Source organism: Pogona vitticeps, chromosome 5, assembly GCF_051106095.1.
Source record: "Pogona vitticeps strain Pit_001003342236 chromosome 5, PviZW2.1, whole genome shotgun sequence".
Classification (NCBI taxonomy): Eukaryota; Metazoa; Chordata; class Lepidosauria; order Squamata; family Agamidae; genus Pogona; species Pogona vitticeps.
This window is the reverse complement of record NC_135787.1, coordinates 89309829-89332606: the sequence shown is the minus strand read 5'-3', so window position 1 is coordinate 89332606 and position 22778 is coordinate 89309829. Positions and strand designations below refer to the sequence as shown.

Here is a 22778-nt window from a genome sequence, read left to right as displayed (position 1 = left end):
CGGTTCTGTTAAATTTCCTTTCCTATTGAGCCTAACCTGGAGATTGGTATTGTCATGTAGCACATGCAACAATAGAAGTAATCATTTATCTATTGAGGTGGCTTCTAAATTGGTCCATAGTTGCTGTCTTGAGATCAAATCAAAGGCCGCTTTCAGATCAATAAATGCAGCATATAATGAGGTTTGCCGTTTGATGCATATTTCTCTATAAGGTGTTGGATAATGAGACAATGGTTCATAGTGGATCTACATTCTCTAAAACCAGCTTGCTCTACAGCTATCCTATTTTCTTCAACCAACCAGGTCTCAAGTTTATCCTGAAGATGCCTAGCATATAGTTTACCACAAATGTTTAGGAGACTAATGGGGCGATAATTTCCCAGCTCATCTCTTAGTCCTTTTTTAAATAGAGGTACTATTATTGCAGTATTCCATTCTGCAGGAAAGAGGCCTGTAGAGTTGATATATGTAAATAATGCTGCAAGGAAAAGAGCCCACCAATCAATATTCTCTTTGAAGAGTTCCGGAGGCAAACCATCCGACCATGGTGCTTTACCTATTTTCAGTCAGGCAATATGGGATATAATTTCCTCTTGGGAAACTGGTGGCCAAACCAGTAGAGCATCAAATTCACCAGCTGAGACTGGTATTGGAGAAAAGTCTTTATAAAGTTGGTTATAAAAGGCAACCCATTTACAGTGGGAGATTGGAGGATCAATTTGGCAAGGGAGGTTTTGTTACTTACAGTAACCAATTGCCAGAACTTGGAAGAATTTTTCTCTTTCGCAGCTAGAATTACTTCTGCCCATAGCGAATGAGTATATTCTTTTTTTCTTTTGATAAATTGGATGTTTATATGCTGCTTTTTGAACCCCAAGCTTCTGTTGAATTTCCTGTCTTTGTTTGTTGTTTGATTTTTTAAAAACTGCATTTACCTCCCAGGGGAGGATTGAGATACCTAACTCCCAGGGTAGGATCGAAGTACCTGAAGCAGAAATAAATCAAGGAAGTAGGATTGGTGGACAGGAACTCCTTTTAAACAAACAAGGAAGGGAAGGAGAAAATGAGAGATAAGCTGAATCAAGATTTAAAGGAGTAAGCCAAGGGCTGACTGTATAAATTAAAGCTAAATAGTGTTGAGGACACAACAATGAAGAAATTATGGAACTGAAAAGGAAAAATAAAATCCTTGAAGCAGGGTTACTAGATTTGGAGGATAAAATAGAGTCTGATAGGCTAGCATTAGAACTTAAAGTTATGAAAGACATGATGCACTCAGTAGACAAGAAAAGGGTCTCCTGTGTAATATGTGATGAAGATGTGACAGGGTGATATGGAGAATATGGAGACTTGGGTTGCCCAGGAGACATTATAGATGTTAAGGGAAAATTGTTGGGAAGAGGAGGATCCCATACATTTGAGTAAATGAGAAAGGTGGGATCAGCAATGAAAAAGGATGAGCAAAAAGGGAGCAGATAGATCTTCCGAGTCCAGCCCCTATCAAAGAGGCACTGTGAGGAATCGAACTCCAAACTCTGGCTCTGCATCCAGATACCTAAACCACTGAGATATCCAGCACTTCAAACTATAATAAAAAGTTGAAAAGTACTACAAATCCCCAAAATAATGAGTCTCCATTAGGAAAAATTAATAAATGTTAGTCAAAAGTAAAGCATTACAGTTAATGTTTTTGTTTGTTATGTGTTTTGAATAAAGCTGGCTTGGTGACAGAAATGTTTGCAGGAGGTGGGAGAAGAGTGTGTCTTCTTCCCTTGAGGGAAGAAGGTTTGAAGAAAATTAAAAATCAAATCTTGATTTAAAATAACATTTTTACAAACTGGGAGTGCAGGGTAAGGGAGTAAGAGCCACAGGCTCTTATAAGAAGACAATGTAAATTTCATATATCACTTCAGCAGGAGTGAAGGACGAATTTGGCATAGGGATAGAGTACATGTTATGTGTGAAATAACGAAGAGGGAAGAAATGAGAGGAGAATATGGGGGAGGAAAAATACAAAAAGCCTTCCACGCTGACACCACACATAGAATCTCTGGATCAGCATATTGTGTGTGTAATGGGATCCTGAGTCATGAATCAATCCAGCAATTCCCAAAAATAAGCTAGATGTAATCCAAAATGATGTCAGTAATTGGCAGCTGATTATCCCCAAACTTCAACGCCATCTATTACATAGTTGGGAACTAATGTGTAACTTTACTTTCCAAACTTAATTTTGTAAATTTTATACCTAATTTTGGCCAAACAGAATTATTAAAAAATTTGAATGATTGTTTGCTTACTGAAATTAATTAGAAAAGCAATTTGATTAATTAGGTATGGAAAGAATCTGAGTAGCAAGGATAAGAAGAGGGACAGCTTATCATTGCAAGCAATAGCACAACTTTAACAGCTGCATAAAAATAAACAAATAACAATATCAACAGTTAGCTGTAGACAACATATCCATTCATTTGTAGAGGGAAGAGGCATGGGTGGTGACTGACTTGCTGCTGCCAGTGCTGGATGCTGACAACAGTGAGAGTCACTGGCCAACTAGCCAAACACATTCAAGCATTGCTTGCCTCCACCGCAGCTTATAAAGGTGAAATTCTTCACTGGTTATACGCACAGGAATTGCTCTTCATCCTCAACTGGCTATTGTGATTATCTCACTGTAACAACCCCAATAGAATTCAAAAAGTGGAAATTTCAGATGGAACTAGAGATGAGGGCCAAAGCTGAGGAAAGACAAATGGCCTTACAACTAGAGAAAGAAAAATTGGCCATAGAAAAAGAAATGGAGAAAGAAAGAATGAAACGTAATGCAGAACTACAGAAAGAACGTATGGCTTTCGAACTCAGAAGACTAGAAATGGCAAATCAAAACAATAATAACAATGGGGGAGCCAACTCTGAGGGGAGTCAGTTATCTAAGGCAGACCTGAAGAAATTCCCAATTTTTAGGAAGGGAGATGATCCAGAAGCATTCCTTGTGATGTATGAAAGAGCGTGTGAGGATTTTCAAGTGAGGGAATGTGAAAAGATTATTCTATTAAGATCCCAAATTAGTGGAGGCCTGGCTGAGATCTATGTGGAGATGCTATCGAATTAATTAAAGATTACACTGAATTCAAAAAGTTAGTGTTTGCCAGGTATGGCATAAACTCAGAACATTTGAGATAAAAATTCAGGTCTCTAAGAAACCTGATGAGCCTTACTCACAATTAGGGGCAAACTTGTCCAGATATTTAGACAAATGGCTGTTAGAGGAGGGAGTTCAGACAGTTCAGGATCTTGAAAAATGTTGTGGGGTTGGAGCAGTTTTATTCTCTCTTACATGGTGAACTAAAATATTTGGTCAAGGACAAGAAACCCCAGAATTTGAAAGAAGCAGGGGAGACTGCTGATTTCATTTCCCCGATACGAAAAAACAGCTTTTCTGAGGGAAAAGGTGTGAGGAAAACTTGGGAGGACTCTAATAAATATCCCAGACTACAATTTAAAAACCAACAGAAGGTTGGCTGCCATTTTGTGGGAAAATCCTCAGAACAGAGCCAAGCCAGAGGGCAAAATGTGGAGGGAAAAGGAGGAAAAGGTGCTGGGAATGAACAATGGAACGTTAGGACTTTTTAAAAATGTAATGAAAAAGGCCATATTGCGTCCCAGTGTGGTAAAAACAGAGAATTTGTACCTCAAAAAGTAAATTTAAGTAAACCTAAAGCTGTTTATTGTGTCCAGCAAGGAAAAGTTGATCCACCAAGGGAGGAGTCAGTTGCCATAGCAACACCAGCCGAGCTCTCTACACCAACTGATAATATTGAATCTAATCTTCTTTTGGCAGAGATTAGGCATTGCTTTTTAATTAAAATGGATCAAGAATTATTTAAAACTGCTGGGGACAATATCTGTGTTTTAGATAATAAATACATGGCTCTGAAAGACTCTTGTTCACAAGTAACTCTATGTCACCCAGATATAGTACCTCAGAAATATATTTTAAAAGAGGAACACATGGCTGTGAAGGGAATAGGTCAAGAAACTGTTATTTTGCCTGTGGCTGAATTACCCATTCAATATCAGGGATGGCAGGGACATTGGCAAGTAGGAATTTCCTCACAGTTGCCAACTGAGGTTTTAATAGGCAATGACCTCTCTGAACATGTGAAGAAGGTTTTAGTTGTGACACGTTCCCAACAAAATAAAGCAGAGGCAGCTGAGGAAGGGAGTGAAAATCAGAGGATGGGAATACCTGACAGTATTAACTCAGCTGAAATATTTCTACTTAATAGCAATACGTTCAGTCAAGAACAGAAATCTGATTCCACACTAAAACAATGCCTTCAGAATGTTTCTGAGGCAAAATTAACCCCTGAAAGACCTGAGAGGTTCCACCTTGAACAGGGCATATTGTACCGAAAGTCTCTAAGGAACCTCAAGAAAGGGGGGGAAGATGTTGGTCAAAGACAGGGTCATAACAAAGACAAGACTAAAATGAAGCAATGCCCTTTACCAGTGATTTCTATCCCATTCCAACGTATTGGCGTGGATATTATAGGACCATTGCTTAGAGTCACCCAAATGGGGAGTAGAATTATTCTGACCATTGTTGATAATGCCACATGATACCCAGAGGCTATTCCTCTGAGGAATAGTGAGACTCTTAATGTTGTTGATGCCTTGCTGGGCTGTATGAGCTGTATGGGGTTTGTGTATAAGATGGCTGCTGACTTGGGACCATCGGTTACCTCTAAGCTCGTGCAAAGATTGTGGAAACTTTGTGGGATCGGACGGGACACTTCCAACCCCTATCACCTGCAAGTTGACGGCATGGCAGGGAGACTCGATGGAACCCTCATGCGTATGATTAGGGCATGCTCGGTGGAGAGTCCCTACAACTGGGATCAGAGGGTGCAACTTCTATTGTATGCTTGTGGGTCTGTGCCCCAAGAAAGTAATGGGGTCAGTCCTTTGGAGCTATGGTTTGGGAGAAAAGTCAGGAAACCCCTGGACTTACTCGAGCAGGGTTGGGAGAACATACAGGGATCTAATCCTGACGGTGTGATTTCGTATTTAGTCAACATAACGAACACACTAAGGGGAAGCTTGAAGTTGGATGCTGCAGGTGTGCAGAGGCAGCAAGTGAACCAAGGGCTCTGATGTGACAGGAAAGCCGGAGAAAGAGGTTTTGCTCCTGGAGATAAGGTGCTTGTGCTAGGACCTCTCAAGGGGAGTAAATTGCAACTGGATTGGGCAGGACCATTCTCTATAGTCACTAAAATGAATTAAATCGATTGGATCATTAAGGAGGATGGAGAACCAGGCAGGAGGGTGGTCCATATAGATATGATCAAGCCCTACTATAGAGAAGAGAACCGGGCTGGGGTTGCCATGAAGGAAGCAGACAAAGGGAAACCTGACTTACCCTATTGGGAAGGTAGAGGGAAAGGAAAAGATAACCCTGAAAATGTTAGAGTTAGTCATGGACTTTTCCCTGAGCCACAAAATGAATTGAGGGCCTTGCTAGGGAGATTCCGGCAGGTTTCTGTCAGCAAGCCAGGGTTAATCCAGGGAGTGATGCACCAAAGTGAAACTGGAGATGCACCCCACCAGCTGTTACTCCTTGTAGTGTTGCTGACCTAACACTCAAGAAGAGTGCAGATCGTATCCAGTGTACCAGCGGCTGCGAGGAGGCGTTCACGGAGCTGTCGGGGACAGTGATGACCAATCTGGTCATGGGAGATCCAGATTGCTGGTGTGAGTTCACCATCGTTACCGAGGCATCCAACAGAGAGTTAAGAGCCTTGCCGAACCAGAAGGACGACAGAGGACATCATCCTGTGGTGTACCTATGCGGGAATCTACAGGCGGGCGAAGATCAGCTTTCGAGTGGTGAGGAAGAGTGTCTTGCAATCCTTCATTCTCTTCGCAAGCTTGGACCTTATGTGTGGGGAGGACATTTTGTACTGTGTACTGACCATTCCCCATTATTGTGGCTAAGGACTATCAAAGCCAACAACAGTAAACTGATGAGTTGGGCTTTGATTCTGCAGGACTTTGACTTTGAGGTTCAACTAGTCAAAGGGACTCAGAACTGTGCTGCAGATGCCCTTTCTAGAAGACCCAAAGATTAAAGGAGAGAAGAAAAAAATGGACTTTTAATATGATATATGTAATAAAAGTTGAATGTACTGGTACCATGTAAAATTGCTATTGGTTATGTGAGCAAATTTTTGAATGTTGTATCTAATTGTTAAGAATATGCATTAAGGAACTGTGGATATGGTAAAGTATGTAAGTGTACAATATAATGCAGGTAAGAGGTTTATTTAAATGTTATGCAAGTGTTTGATAAATATATCGTTGTTTATTGATATGATGTATAGTTGTCTTGCTCTGTGTACATGAGAGAAAAGCACTTTAGCTTTTCCCCATGAAACAACTTATTAAGTGGGGAGGTAATGTAACAGGCAGCCCTGACCTCACCTGTCCGTCACAGTTGGACAGTGGATCATCAGCCAATGGGGTGACGGAGGGTGGTGCTGAAGGGGGAGGAGCTGGAAGAAAAAGGGGTTTGAAGGGAGAGAAAGATTTAGATCTGGTGTGTGAGAGAGAAAGAGCTTTTTTTAGAGGCCTGTGTGCCTAAGTAGTCAGTGAGGGAAAATCTGTGATTGATCAAATAAGAAACAGTGATTTACACCTTGATTAGCTACCTGTGATTTACATATTTTATTTTGTGTACCATAAACCTGTTTTGTTTTGAAGGAAACCTTTGTCCTTCTTATATAGTCATTATAATTGGTGGCAGTGAGTGTGAAGTGGTGTGGTGGGCACTCTGAGAGGCCTGAGTTGGCAGTGACGTCAGAGTGGCCTGCTACCTTTACACTCACTATCACCCTTAATATTAATAAGTGTATTTGTTGAATATTAATTTGATATAATCAGCCACATTTTTCAATGCTGGTCTCTCTACTCTTCATAATTACTACCCTGAAATACATGTCTGTTAGCCAAATATTTTACTCAAAGAAAAATAAGAACTAATGAGGTTGGTTACCCTTTTCTAGAATTGGTCTGAGAATTCAGAGAGCTATCAGAAAACGTGGTTTATTAAACAAACAAGCATGTTGCCTATGACAAAAACTCAGAGACTTCAGGATGAAGAAGAATTTGTGAAGGCTGTGACAGTAACCTTTTCAAAAAAAAAAAACCTCACAGCAAGCTTACCCTGAGGTAGTTGAGAGTGAAGTTGGTCAGACCCATGCGAGTGATGTTTTTGGACAGCTGCTCCAGCACCTGAGGGTCTTGTGCCTACAACAAAACAATGATAAATTCTCATATCTTTATATGAGAAATAAATGCACTACTGAAATTATAATTCAAGGACATTTAGAAAATATCTATAATTGCTTATTTATAAAAATAAAAATTCTTTTCTGACAGACATTTGATTCCAGTTTGCTGACAGAGAAAGGAAATGTCCATTTCATTCCAGTTGCTGTTTCAATAACTTCACCATTTTATTATTATCTTTTTATTATTTTATCATTTAAATATTATACAATATTCCGTAATTCAGCAACACAGACAATGACCCTGTAAGGCAGATGAACATTATTTTCTCCATCTTGCAGGAAAGTATATATAGCTGGGGGTTGTATCCTGTCCAGTACAAGAGACAAGACATACCAGATATATGATAACTTAATACATTGCACTACATCAGTGAAAATTCTGGAGTATGGTTTCAGCTATGGATATAGGTCCCAATCCTGCACCAAATGCCTGCATCACGGCAAATGCCTGGTGCCACTACTTTCAAACTATTTTCAATAGGGATGCAGACACTGGGCCACAAAAAGTGAGAAACCCCCAGATTCAACTAAACTCTACACCCGAATGCCCCCCCCATTTCAGAACAGGAAGTGTATAAACATATCGATGCCCTAGCAACAGATAAAGCACCTGGTGAGGACATGATCCCGCCAGAGGTGTATAAGAACAACCTGGAATGGTGGACCCCAGTCCTAGCACAACTCTTCTCTCACATTAATGCTACAGGAATTTTTCCCGATGGGTGGAGGCAGAGCATAATTTTCCCAATTTACAAAAAAGGCGATAAATCCATCCTCCAGAACTATGGCCCAATCAGCTTACTGGATATTAGCTCCAAGCTTTATACCCGCCTTCTTTCCCAGAAGCTTACTAAATGGATGGAGGAAAATAATATCCTTCACCAGGAACAAGCAGGTTTTAGGAAGAGCCATAGCACAGTAGATCAAATCTATGTGCTACATCATCTTGTGTGCAAATATACCACCAGGCCATTCAAATGGCTGTTCATGGCTTTTATTGACTTCTCCTCTGCATTTGACACAATCACTAGAAACCACCTGTAGGATAAGCTCACAAAGACCAACACTGATAAGAGACTCCTAACTCTAATACAAGAACTGTACTCCAACACAACATTGAGGGTAAGGATTAGCACAGATGGAAGGCTGACAGAGGAAATTCACACTAACAAAGGGGTAAAACAAGGATGCTTACTCGCACCCCTACTTTTTAACTTTTATATTAATAATATTGTAACAGCTTTAAACCATCCAGACCATTTCCCCCCCCCTCAATTGGGAACTATAAGATTGCAAGTCTCATATATGTTGATGACATTGTTCTATTATCCATGAACAAAAAGGGACTGAAACGAAGCCTAAATAAACTCCAAGAGTTTAGCCACCAAGAGCAAATAAAATAAATTACACAAAATCTAAAGTGATGATTTTTGGAAAGCATCCCCCCCAAGTTCAGCTGGACTATAGGTGAAAACAAAATAGAACAAGTCCAGACCTTCAAATACCTGGGAGTGCATTTCAATGAGAAAAACTGCTGGAAATCCCAAATACAGCGCATGAAAATATCAGTTGAGAAATCTATCCATGCTCTGGTCAATTTTTTTCATTCTTAAGGTGGCAAACTAGTAACCCCAGCTTGAAAAGTATTTTCAGGGAGGGTCATCTCTCAAATGCTTCATGGAATTGAGATCTGGGGTGTGAATCAGAACAACAAACACCATCTTGAAGTAGGACAGAATAAATTTCTGAGACACATCCTCGCGGCACCCCAGGGAACTCCAGCAGCTTTTCTTAGAACCAAGACAGGCATGGTATCCATCAAAGCCAGGGCAACTCTAGCTATATTCTCTTACTACAAGAGGGTGATGGATATGCCCGACCACCACGTACCCAAACGTTGTATGATAGAGCAATGGAAGAGTGGTGGCTGAGCAACTTTAGTTCAAAGCCTACTAAAATCTAAATCCCTCTCCACAGATATTTTCATTTTTTTCTGGGGTTAAAACAATGTTGAGAGACTGGCTCTATAAATTGGATAACGACCAGGACCTGGCCTCAATCCACTCTTCAGGTTTCTCTCACTTGTACCATCTGCCGAAAACAAACCACTCAAGGGTGCAATACTTACATACACTTACTTTTGCCTCCTTGAGAACTGCTTTCACAGAACTCTGCTTCCAAACCATGCCAACCGCTGTCTTAGATGGCAGGTATATGAGTGTCCCTAAATATCTAAGGCTGTGTATCTGCAGAGCAGGTGAGATAAAGGATGTTCTCCACTATTTACTCTACTGTCAGCTTTATCAGAACCCCGAGAAAAGCTCCTGGGTAACATTTTGGCTGCTCTACAGGAGGAAAGCCCTCAGATAAAGGTGGTCAGGTTACACTTGGACTGTGACCCTTATGTTACATATAGAACAGCACTGTTCGCAAAAATGGCCAGAAATATTCGAGCTAATTTTCTGAAAGCCATTGTGATCAGTTGTGTGGGAGATTCCCAGATATGAAGGGTCTCTTATTATTTTATATGTCTTTGATTTTATCATGATTTTATTTGACCATATCTGTATTTTAAACAATTGTGACAGCTTTTAGCTAATACAATAAACTTGAACTGACTGACATAAAACATTGCACTACATCAATGTTAGGCAGCCATAGTTCTCCATATGTTCTTGGATTCACTTCAACCCAGGTCAATATATGGCTGTACATAATTATGGTCCCTGAAGTTCACCAACATCTGGAAGGCAGCAAGTTGCAAACCCTGCATTAGGGTGAAGGACTAGTCTAGACATGCTTTAAATAATAACAAAAAAGGATCCCTAACAGGTGAAAGAATCGTTTTTCTACTTGGAAGGCAGAAAGGAAAATAATGAATTATTCATATGACAGTGAGACTGATCTGTTTTTGCACTGAGGACTGTGAGGAAAAAGAGATGAATACTAGAATCATAAACCATTTAATAAAACACTATTTTAAAGTGAGAATACTGTTTGTTTTTAAAAAGAAGCAGATTAAACATAACTAAAAGCAGAATGGCACAACTAGCTTTCATGAACGCCTGTTTGCAACTAGTGTGGAAGCTAACCTGACATCCTTCCAGAGGGAGTTCTAGAAGGCTGAAGCCACCACACATAAGGGTCTTCTACCAGCCAGCCTAATAGGTTGTAATGACAGGCATATAAGCAGCACTTGTAACCAATCTCTTGGGTGGCTTCATGCAGTGGTCCCCAACCTTGGGCCTCCAGGTGTTCTTAGACTTCAGCTCCCAGAAATCCTGGCCAGCAGAGGTTGGGGTGAATGCTTCTGGGAGTTGTAGTCCAAGAATATCTGGAGGCCCAAGGCTGAGGACTACTGGCTTAGTGAAAGGGTAGAGATTCCCACCTGTACCACAAAAGTGAGTCATGAGAAACCATAGAGTGCTCACTCACAGAAGGGGCTTACCACTGTGGTTTTCCATGAGTCACTGAGCCCCCAAACCAGAGCTTAGAAATCTATTTTTTAAAGTAATCAATAACAATAAAAGAGGCCATCTAGGGCTACAACGATACTCTGGGACCCCAACATCATTTTATCAGTGCTGAGTTATGGATGATTTCAGCAGGTTAATATATTCCTCTTCTTAAACACTCTGTCTCAAACAAATACTCATGGATAAATTAAAGGTGAATGGGTCTTACTCTAACACATTTTAAAAACTTTGTGGGTATAAAAGTGGAGTGCCACTAATTTTAAATCAGGGAAACTGTGGTTCAGCTGTTTGCAGTTGGCGGGATACCAGCCTGAATTGGTGCATCCAAATATCCTTCTACAATACTGGAGTTGATGCCACACAAACACACACCATGGATTTAGGATGTTGCAAAGCCCTGAAGAATACCTGCATTATGGCATTAAAAGTTACTGGAATTTTTGAGAAAATTATGGGCCGGTTACTTACATGCATGGCTAAAATACTGCGAGGAACTAACTCTCTGTATTGTCTAATTGTAAAGTGCCAAGTTTTTATTCTCATAAGGTCATCAAAGGTAAATTCCAAGATAAGACGTCCTTCTGTGCATACCTAGAAGCAGAAACAAGGAAAAAAACTTCGTTGTTCAACTTTATTATGCCCATTCATTAAAGAAAGAGGAATTAAAGAAAGCAATTCATTAGATGGCATTTGGTCAGACTATATATTTTATAGGTCTGTGGCTTTAAATCCTATTTGTTGCATCTTTTTTGTTACCCTCTAAAATTGCTGCTGCTAATTAATAGTACTCTTTCAATTTGTTTGTGAACTGTAGTGTTTTAATTTATTAATATATGTAAAGAATAATAATCCATTCCTTCCTTTTATGGAGCCCCATTCCCCTTCCAAAAATACACTGATTCTTGCAAAGGTACACAACCCTTTGTTAATACAAAATAAATTCTCTCCATATATCTTCAAAGTCATTCTTATTTAACATTCCTTTTCTTACTCTGATTTCACATGCTAATTTATAATCAGTAGCTATATTCCACACTTCTTTATATCATTTATTTACTTGGAGATAGCATTTAACCTTCCAGTTCTTTGCTAATATTAATTTAGCCACTGTTCCTAAATTTATAATCAGTTATTTTGTTGTAAACTTCCATCGTTCCCTCTCAAATATCATTTAAAGTATTTTAGGACACTCTTAGATTTAAATTTAATATTTCACTTACTTCTTTGAAAACCAACTTCCAAAATGTAATTATATATTCACATTCCCATCACATGTGGAAGTAGGTTCCAACTTCATGCTCATATCTCCAACATACCTTGCAATATTTTTATCCATATATTTCAATTTCACTGGTGTTAATTTCTAGAAAAATTATTTTATTCTCACAGAGATACATTTTAAAATTCTTTTATTCTATAAATCCTTCCATTTCTCAGTACTTATTTCCTCTCCCAAATCTGCTACCCATAGCATCTTTAAAACCTCTTGATGACCCTGTACTTCTATTAACATTTTATAAAGTTTATTCATCATCTACTTCATTCTTTTATTCCATTTTACTTTTCAGTCTGTAGTATCATTTCCTCCAATTCTTCTCACCCATTCTCTAGTCCAGCATTCCACTGAATAATATTAAACCATGGCAACTCGTCCATTCCTGATTGATAAGGCATTCTTCAGTCTTAAGAGACTATGGTAACGTGTTCTGAACAGAGGACTTGGAAGAGCATCTAGTGTAGCTGAGGAGGTCAATTTAGGAGTGACAATCCCTTCCACACTGAAGACAAATACAATCTGTACCGGTCCAGCTCCCAGATTTTGATGGTTTCATGATTGCTTCTTTGCCTCGGCCTGCTGGACAAGTGTCTCTTCAAAATAGGAGAGGCCATGATGCACCACTTGCCTCCGGGCTGAACGCTCAGATGTCAAGGTTTCCCATCTGTTGAAGTCCATTCCTAAGACCTTCAGATCCCACTTGCAGATATCCTTGTATCACAGCTGTGGTCTCCCTCTGGTGTGATTTGCCTGCACTAGTTCTCCATACAGGACATCTTTTAGAATCCAACTGTCAGCCATTCTCACAACATGCCTGAGCCAATGGAGACATCACTGTTTCAGTAATGTATAGATGCTAAAAATTCCATCTCATTCTACGACTGCTCTATTTGGAACTTTGTCCTGCCAGGTGATACCAAAAATGTGTCTGAGACAACGTATATGGAATGTGTTCAGCTTCCTCTCCTGCCATGCACAAAGGCTGTATAGACCTGGATCTTGGTATACACCATCAGCTTCTTATTAAGACATACTCTGTGAGTCTAGCTGCTTTGCCAATGTGTTTATTCAGCTTGACATCTAGAGAGAGGGTGTCAGAGATAGTTGAGCCAAGGTACATAAAGTCATGAACAACCTCCAATTCTTGTGTAGAGATGGTAATAGACAGAGGTGAGTCCATGCCCTCGCCCATGGCTTGTGTTTTCTTCAGGCTGATTGTTAATCCAAAGTCTTGGCATGCCTTGCTAAAACAATTCATGAGTTATTGGAGGTCTTCAGTAGAATGGGCAACAGCTGCATCATCAGCGAAGAGGAAGTCCCACATGCATTTCAGTTGGACTTTGGTATTTGCTCCCATCTGATCTAGTCCAAAGACAAACAAACACCTTCTGTTACAGTTCCAAAGGTGTGATAGCAAAAAAGATCCCAAACAGGATCAGTGTGAGGATACAGCCCTGTTTCACTCCGCTTCAGATGTCAAAGGGATCTGATGTTGAGCCATCAAAAATTACAGTACCCTTCATTTCCTCATGAAAGGACCTGATGATGTTAAGGAGGTGAGGTGGACATCCAATCTTGGGAAGTATTTTAAAAATACAGTACTAACCAAATCTAAGGCCTTTGAGAGATCTATGGAGGCCACAAAGAGTGGCTGTCATTGTCCCCTACATTTCTCCTGCAACTGTCTGAGGGAAAATAGCATGTCAGTGGTGGATCTATTAGCTCGAAATCCACACTGTGATTCTGGATAGAATCTGTCTGCAATCACCTGGAGTCTCTTCAGCACAACATGGGCAAACAGCTTCCCTACAGCACTGAGAAGAGAGATGCCACAGTAGTTATTGCAGTAGCCCCATTGCCTTTGTTCTTACATAATGTAACAATGTTTGCATCCTTCATGTCCTGTGGTACTCCATCTTCCCTCCAGCAAAGACAAAATATTTCATACAGCTCGGTGGTGATGATTTCTTTACAGCAATTCAGCACTTCAGCAGAGATGTTTTCCTTCCCAAATGCCTTGCTGGAGGCGAGGGAATCTAGGGCCGCTTTTATTTCTGTTAAAGTTGGTTCACTGTCCAACTCTTCCAAGACAGGCTGGCATTTAATGTTATTTAATGCCTCTTTGGTTACGACATTCTCTCTGGAATATCGCTAGAGTAGTGCTGCACTCAGCATTCCATCTGCTTTGCTCAGCCCTGGATGATCATGCCTGTAGCTGACTTCAAACGAGCAGATTTCTTCTGTATTAGACCTAAAGCCTGCTTGATACCATCATACATTCCCTTGATGTTACTTGTGTCCACTGCTGTCTGTATCTGAGAGCAGAGCTGAAACCAATAATCATTAGAACATCTCCTGGCAGCTAGTTTGACTTCCCCACAAGCAATTCAAAGTACAGTGGTGCCTCGCTTAATGAGTGCACCGTTTAACGAAGAATCTGCATAGCGACCAATTTTTTGGGGGTCGCTAATGCGATCGCATTGCGATGTTTAGATAGGCTAAACACCGCATTGCGATCATTTCTGCACCCAGTGACCATTTTGGGAACAGCTGATCGGCGGTTCCAAAATGGCCACCAGGTGCCGAAAATGGCTGCCTGCACTATTTTCACGCCCTGCCCTTGCTTACCGAGGGCACGAAAATGGTGGCGCTATGGAGAAACTTCGCAGAACGGTGAGTTTAAGAGCCATAGGAATGCATTAAACTAAGTTTAATGTGTTTCTATGGTGTTTTCCGTTCCATATAGCCATGTTTCCCCATAGCGATGGTTAATCCGGAACAGATTAACCTCGCTATGCATGGCACCACTGTAGCTATGTAACATACAGCTCTGCTTTCACCTGTCCGTCACAGCTGGGCAGGGGAACATCAGCCAATGAGAGGACGGAGGGTGGTGCAGAAGGGGGAGGAGCTGGATTATATAAGGGGCATGTGTGATGTGTGAGGGGGAGTTTTGAGAGTTTAGAGAAATGAGAGAAATTGTTTGAGAGAGTGAGATAGATCTGTGAGAGTTAGTGAGGGAAAAGTCTGTGTGAGGTACATTAAATGAGACACGTGATTTACTATTTGGTATACTACCTGTGATTCATTCTTTTTATTTTGTTAAATCAATAAACACTGTTTTTGTTTTAAAAGAAACACTTGTCCTTTTTGAGTATTAAGGATAGGTTGGTGTAGGTTGGTGGCAGCAGGTTGAAGAAGAGTAGTGAGCACTCTGGGAGGCCTGAGTTGACAGAGGCTTCAGAGTGGCCCGGTACAAGCTTCAAGTTGTACTCACTAGGATAGACTTTGTATGCTGCCAGAGCTCTCCTCTTTTCCTCGATGGCTGACATCAACTCCTCCAAGTGGGCTTAGAACCAGTCTGCTGTCTTTTTGGTCTTTTTGTTTGCAGTTTTACTCTACTACACAACAGGCAGTGGTCATTATCGCAATCAGCATGCTGATAACTGGTTATGATCCTAATAATAGGGAGGCTAGAGCATCTAGTGAGGATCAAATTGAGCTGATGTCAATGCTTCAATCTTGGATGTCTCCAGGAAACTCTATGTTGAAGATTCATATTAAAGAACATGTTGCAGGGGGAGGACGGTACAGCAACAGCAGCAAGAGTGGAGAGAAATCCCAGGGCTCTGGGGAAAACCTCTGTAATCTCCAGTTTGCAGGCCCCCAGAAATGAAAGGGGAGGCAAGGTCTTGCAGGAGAGTAAGCCTTGTTGTGAAGGAGGGCTGGAGGACCTTGAATTTCAGACAGCAATCTGATTTTTGTTAGAGTAACCTTCCTCAATCACAAGAACTGGAAGACACCATGCTGGCAAGGTAGCTGCAAATGTTGTCACAGAGGGGTGTTTTATAGTTTTTATCTCTTGGACTCCTTGACTGTGAGTAACTGATCTTTAATCTTCTATAAGCACCACAAATGGATTTTGCTTTAATTCTGATTTTTTTTCTGAGGCAAAATGTGCTTGTTAACAAGCAGCCGGTTGTTGAAGAATAGATGGGAACCGCCATAGAACAGCAGAGGAGCTGTCCTGGCAATAAACTAATAAATCAATAAAGTAATAAACAATAAAGAGTACTCAAAGCAAAGGTGGTAACTGAAATGATTTTATTTAATGAGTACTGGAGAGCTCTATTGGGCTGCTGGCAGAATATTATAAAGCCTTACAGGAAGAATTGATGCCACATTAAAAAAAATAGAAGCTATTGAGACAGGTGGAAAAATTCCTGAATCATGGATAGAAGCCGAGATATCCTTCATACACAAATCAGGAATGGAAAGGAATCAACTTAAGAATTACAGACCAATATCTCTTCTAAACATGGATTATAAGATATTTGCTTCAATATTAGCCAATAGACTGAAAAAGGCTTTAACCCTGATGGTGCATAAAGATCAGATTGGTTTTCTCCCCAAAAAGAAATTAGGAGCAAATATAAGAACCGCATTAGATATACTGGAATATTATGAAGCACATCCAGAAAAACAAATGATGCTGATCTTTTTAGATGCAGAGAAGGCCTTTGATAATGTGAACTGGAATTTTATGCTGAGCCAATTAAAGATGATGGGCCTTCAAGGAAGTTTTTTTTAAAGCCGTGGAATCAATTTATTCACAACAAAAAGCAAGAGTCAAGATTAATGGTCAAATCTTGGAAAAGATTCAAATCCAACAAGATACAAGACAAGGATGTTATGGTAGCTTGGAAGCCACCTGTCCGTCATTGCATGTCATCTGCCAATAGCGTGACGGAAGGTGGGACATAAGGGGTGGAGCCAGTGTATATAAGAGGAGTGAATGGATGTGAGTGCTTTAGATAGGGACTGGTTAGGGACCGGTTAGGGTGTTAGGGTTTGTTATTGTGAAGAACTGTGCTATATAGTGAGGGTCTGTGAGAGAGTGTGTGAGTGTGTGGTACTTTATTAGTTATTGCCTCATTATTTGAGTGATTAAAGTGATTTACCATTCCTTTTGTTATAACTAATAAACACAAGTTTTTAGTTTCAAAATCATTTATTAGTCTGAAGAGTCATTTGAGGGAATGGTTGGTGGCAGCGTGAATAGAGTGAGTGTGTGAGAGTGATGTGGCACCTCCTTTGTGATGTGTGAGGAGGCTGTCACAATAAAACTGGTGTCCAGCTGCGGGATACGAATTGTCCAATAAAGCCTTGGCCAAAGTGACCAGAGCAAAGGTTTCAGTTAGGGGCACCTGAAGTGGAAAGCGTGGGTTACCTTCTAGGATTTGGCTCACGGGGAGCAAATCTAGTAGAGGTGCGCTATAACTTCAGTGTGTAAACTGAGAGTGTCCTTGTCCAGCTCTGTGGTGTCCATTTTGTGAGGGAGAGTGACCCTAGGCAAAGGCTGTGGTAGTTTGGTCAGCATGTCCAGAGTTTAGGGAAACTCTGAGGGGACATAGCGAAGACCAAAGGCGGCTAAAAGCTGAGGGATCTCCATTTAAACAGCAAAACCTAGGAGTGGGTAGAGCTGTATTACATTTAGAGTGGTGCCAAAGGCAAAATAATAAAGTATCCTTAGTTTGGCAAGGGGCCCAGTGTAAAAGGGCAGAAGCCAAAGAATCTTAGTTACTGTTACTAGCTGTGTGCTGGTGAACACTGCAACTAAATATCACAGACCATAGCACAGGAAAAAAAGTCACTTTAAACAGAGACTTGGAAAATAGAGAGAAGAGCCTTTTGTGTGAATAAAATGCCCTTAACCCGCAGTAGAAAAACTGAACTTGAACCAAGATCTGCTGAGATGGCGGCTAGTTCAGATGAAGAGTTTAATGGGGGAGAGGAAAGATTTTCCTCAGCGCAAGAGGAAGGGTCCTCTAGTGAACATTTAACAGACCTAAGAAAATTGGAATTAGCACAAGCACATGAATTCAAAATGAAACAGCTAGAGATGGAGGAAAGAATGAGACAGAGAGAGAGAGAAATTGAGCTGGAAAAAGAGAGAATATCTTTTGAAATTAGGAGGCTGGAATTGCTAAATCAAAATAATAACAACAGAAATTCCAATTCTGAAGAAGGGCAGTTGTCAAAATCAGATTTAAAGAAATTCCCTTCTTATAAACAGGGAGACTGTCCCAAAGCATTTGTAACTCTTTTTGAAAGGGCATGTGCAGATTTCTCTGTCAGAGAGTCAGAGAAAATGATAATTTTAAGATCTCAAATTAGTGGGTGTCTGGCTGAAGTCTACGCTGACATGCCAATCGATATGATTAAAAATTCTTCAGAATTTAAAAAGATGGTGTTTGCTAGGTTCGGCATAAGTGCAGAACAGCTGAGACAGAAATTCAGAACACTGTCAAAGAAACCAGATGAATCTTACACACAGCTTGGTGCCAATGTAGTTAAATGTTTAGATAAGTGGTTAGCGAAAGAGGGTGTGCAGACAATTCAACAATTTAAAAATATTATAGGGTTGGAACAGTTCTATTCCCTTTTACATGGTGAAATTAAATACTTGGTGAAAGACAAATGACCGTCAGATGTTAAACAGACAGCTGAGATTGCAGATTTCATGTCCCAAATTAGAAAGCCTATGTATTCTGAGGGGAAAAACATGAGGAAAACATGGGAGGACAACACTAGATATTTCAAAGGGCAAGTTAAGGGCCAGCAGAAATTGGGCGGCCATTTTGTTGGAAAGCCTTCAGAACAGGGCCAAGCCAAGAGCCAGATTTTGGAGGGAAAAGAAAAATTAGCTGGAAAAAGCTCATGGAGCGACCACATTTGCTTCCACTGCCATGAGAAGGGCCATATTGCTTCCCAATGTCATAAAACAAAAGAAAATAAAGAAATTTTACCTCAGAAAATGAATTTAAACAAGGCCAAATCTGTTTACTGTATTCAGAATTATCAGATAGCTTCCCCTAGAGAAGAGCCTGTTGTCATGGAAATGCCAGCAGAGGACTCTACAATTGATACTTTTAGTGGAGAGGTCTCAAGTTATGACGATAATCTTCCTATTGCTGAAATAAGACACTGTCTATATATAAGAACTGATTCCCAATTATTTGAATCAGCTGGTGATAATATAGGAATATTTGAAAACAACTATTTAGCTTTAAGAGACACATGCTCACAAGTTACCCTTTGTCGCCCTGATATTATACCTCAGAGGCACATTATTCCTAATGAACATATGACAATCAAAGGAATTGGAAAAGAAGTGGTAGTTTTGCCTGTAGCAGAAGTTTTAATTCGTTATCGAGGATGGCAAGGAAATTGGCGTGTTGGAATTTCCTCACAAATACCTGCATCAATACTTATAGGGACAGACCTCTCAAAACACATTAAGAGTGCGTTAGTAATTACTCAATCACATCAAGAACAAACTGAGGCAGCTGAAAACGTTACTGACTGCCAAGGGGGAGATGAAAATATACCCCAAGCTGAGGCATTTTCACTAGAAATACCACAGAAAAATATATTTTCCCAAGAGCAGCAAGCAGATCCCACTTTAAAATGTTGTTTTGATAAAGTGGCTAGCAGAGAATTATCCCCTGAATCCACTGAACGATTCCTTATCAAACATGGTTTGCTGTACAGAGAAACACTGATGAATATTTCTAAAGGGGGTCATGAGATTAGAAGCCAGTTAGTTGTACCAGACAAATATCGCTCAATGATTTTAGAAAGGGGACATTCAGACATATTTGCTGCACATTTAGATATAAATAAGACCAAACAGAGAATAACTCAGAACTTTTATTGGCCTGACATAGGAAAACAAATTAGAAATTTCTGTCAGAGATGTGGTGTGTGCCAAAAACAGGGTCATAACCATGACAGGACTAAAGCTAAGCTATGCCCTTTACCAGTAATCTCCACACCTTTTAAATGTATTGGAGTAGATATTATTGGACCATTACCTAAAGTTACGAAAAGGGGAAACAGGTTTAGTCTTACCATTATTGATCATGCCACAAGATACCCTGAAGCCATTCCTTTGTGAAACATTGAGACCCATACTGTAGCTCAGTGGTTCTTAACCTTTTTGAAAGAAACGCCCCCTTGAGCCATTGAGGAAGTTATCATCGCCCCCCTCCCCACGGTGATACCTTATTTATTTATTTATTTATTTATTTATTTATTTATTTATTTATTTATTTATTTATTTATTTATTTATTTGTTTGTTTGTTTGTTTGTTTGTTTGTTTGTTTGTTTGTTTGTTTGTTTGTTTGTTTGTTTGTTTGTTTGTTTGTTTGTTTGTTTGTTTGTTTAAGACACTTAAATCCAATAACCCCGAAAACAAAATTCAGTTCCAAGAAAAAAAAGTAACATGTTGTTAGCCGCCTAGAGTGGTCCTAACACGACCAGATAGGCGGGATATAAATAAAATAAAACAAACAAACAAACAAACAAACATTTAATGATTTAGTTGCAAACAAATTTTAAGACGCAAAAAGAAATATAAAAAGGGCATAAAAACAAACCACAATGCAGGAACTAAAAATTTCAAGACAAAAACTTTGAAACTAAATTAAGATTGGAGGAAAATATATATTCATGCACACTGTAAAAAGGCTGCAGCCATCTTCACAGGTCTGGCTTGCTCCAGCGCCCCCCTACCACCCCCCTTCTGCTCCGCCGCCCCCACACCGCCCCTTTTCATTCTACTGCCCCCCTGAAAAATGAAATCGCCCCCTGGGGGGCATTATCGCCCACGTTAAGAACCACTGCTGTAGCTGATGCACTTGTAAACTATATGAGTAGTATGGGTTTTCCTTCAGAGATTATAACAGATTTAGGAACATCATTTACATCCAAACTGATGAAGAGATTGTGGCAGATTTGTGGCGTTAAACATTTAGAAACTTCTCCTTATCATCCTCAAAGTAATGGGTTAACAGAGAAATTCAATGGGACCCTTATGAGAATGAATAAAGCGTATTTAGCTGAGAACCCTAATAACTGGGACCAGAAATTGCAATTACTTTTATATGCCTACAGATCAGTCCCACAAGAGAGTACCGGGTTCAGCCCTTTTGAATTACTATTTGGGAGAAAAGTGAGAGGTCCACTTGATATAATTAAGCAAAATTGGAAACAGGTGGTAGAGGAAGATCCTCAAAATGTAGTCACCTATATAGACTTATTAATGAACAGCCTCAAAAGAAATCTAGAACTGGCTGCTGAAAACGTAAAAGCACAGAAAGTCAAACAGAAAGTTTGGTATGATAGAAAGGCTCGAGAAAGACAGTTTAACCCTGGAGATGAGGTACTGATGTTGAGAACCATCAAAGGAAATAAGCTACAATTAAATTGGGACAGACCTTACAGGGTCATTTACAAAATGAGTGACCTTAATTACATTATCGAAGGAGGTGAACACCTAGGCAGGAGGATGGTTCATGTAAATGCCCTTAAGCCATATTACAGAGAAGAAAAAAATGTGCTTTTTGCAATGAAAGCAGCTGAGAAAGAAGAACATGATTTACCATTCTGGGAAGGAAGGGGTGAAACTAAGTTTAATCCAGGGGATGTGAAGATCAGCCCTGCTCTAACTATAGAACAGCAGAGTGATCTAAAAGCACTGGTTACTAAGTATCAACAGGTTTTCTCAAGCAAACCTGGTGTAGCCAAGGGAGTGTTGCATAGAATAGAGACGGGTAACCCACCCCTGCAAGCTGTAACCCCATATAGAGTAACTGGACCTTATGTAAATAAAGTGCACCAAGAGTTAGATGCTATGCTAAAAGATAACATTATAGTACCATCGTCTAGCGCTTGGTCGGCTCCAATAGTTTTAGTGGATAAACCAGATGGAAGCATCAGGTTCTGTGTAGACTACCAAAAATTAAATGCAGTGACCAAACCAGATGCTTACCCCATGCCTAGACAACCTGATTGAGACCACTGGGGGTTGTCGATACATTTCCTGTTTGGACCTAACTAAAGGGTTCTGGCAAGTGAGAATAGACCCTAGGGACCAGGAAAAAAACACATTTTGTAGCCCTTTCGGCTTGTTTGAGTTTCGGGTCCTCAGTTTCGGCTTTAGGAATTCCCCAGCTACATTCCAAAGGCTGATGGACAAAACTTGGCAAGGGCTCAGTGCATTTACAGTGGCTTACATAGACGATATAGGGATCTTTAGCAACACCTGGCAGGATCACCTATGTCACCTGGAAATAGTACTGCAGCGGTTGAAGGAAGCGGGGTTAACTGTAAAAGCCAGCAAATGTCAACTAGGAAGCCCTGAGATGAAGTACTTGGGTCATATGGTAGGGGGAGGTGTAATCAAACCCCTAGAGGCCAAAGTAGAAGCCATACTAAAGTGACCTAGACCCAATACTAAAAAGAAGATAAGATCCTTTCTGGGTTTAGTGGGATATTATAGAAAATTTATCCCCAGATTTAGTGAAATTGCAGCGCCTTTAACCGAGCTGATAAAGAAAAGGAGTGATGACCGCATCCCATGGTCCGAGGACTGCAAGGTGGCTTTCGGGAAGCTAAAGGAAGCTTTAACCAACCACCCTGTGTTGCATGCTCCAGACTTCAACAGAGAATTCATCATCTACACCGATGCATCTAACGCCGGGGTAGGAGCCGTGCTGTCCCAGTGTGATGACAACGGAGACCAGCATCCCGTGTCCTACCTGAGCAAGAAACTCCAAAAGGGTGAGAAGCACATGTCTACCATCGAAAAAGAGTGTTGGACCATCGTG

The 22778-nt window shown here is 40.3% G+C and overlaps 1 protein-coding gene across 2 annotated transcripts in view; it reads right to left on the bottom strand.

The window, feature by feature from the left end:
• LDB2 (LIM domain binding 2) overlaps nt 1-22778 on the bottom strand; it is a 343436-nt gene that overhangs the window by 70120 nt on the left and 250538 nt on the right. The window contains exons 4-5 of one of the 2 annotated variants that reach the window (XM_020809833.3): nt 11297-11419; nt 7225-7308 (exon numbers count right to left, since the gene is read on the bottom strand). In XM_020809833.3, coding sequence (XP_020665492.3) covers nt 7225-7308; nt 11297-11419 — 207 coding nt within the window. The remainder of the gene's footprint in view (nt 1-7224; nt 7309-11296; nt 11420-22778) is intronic. The other variant, XM_073001068.2, reaches the window with a different exon arrangement.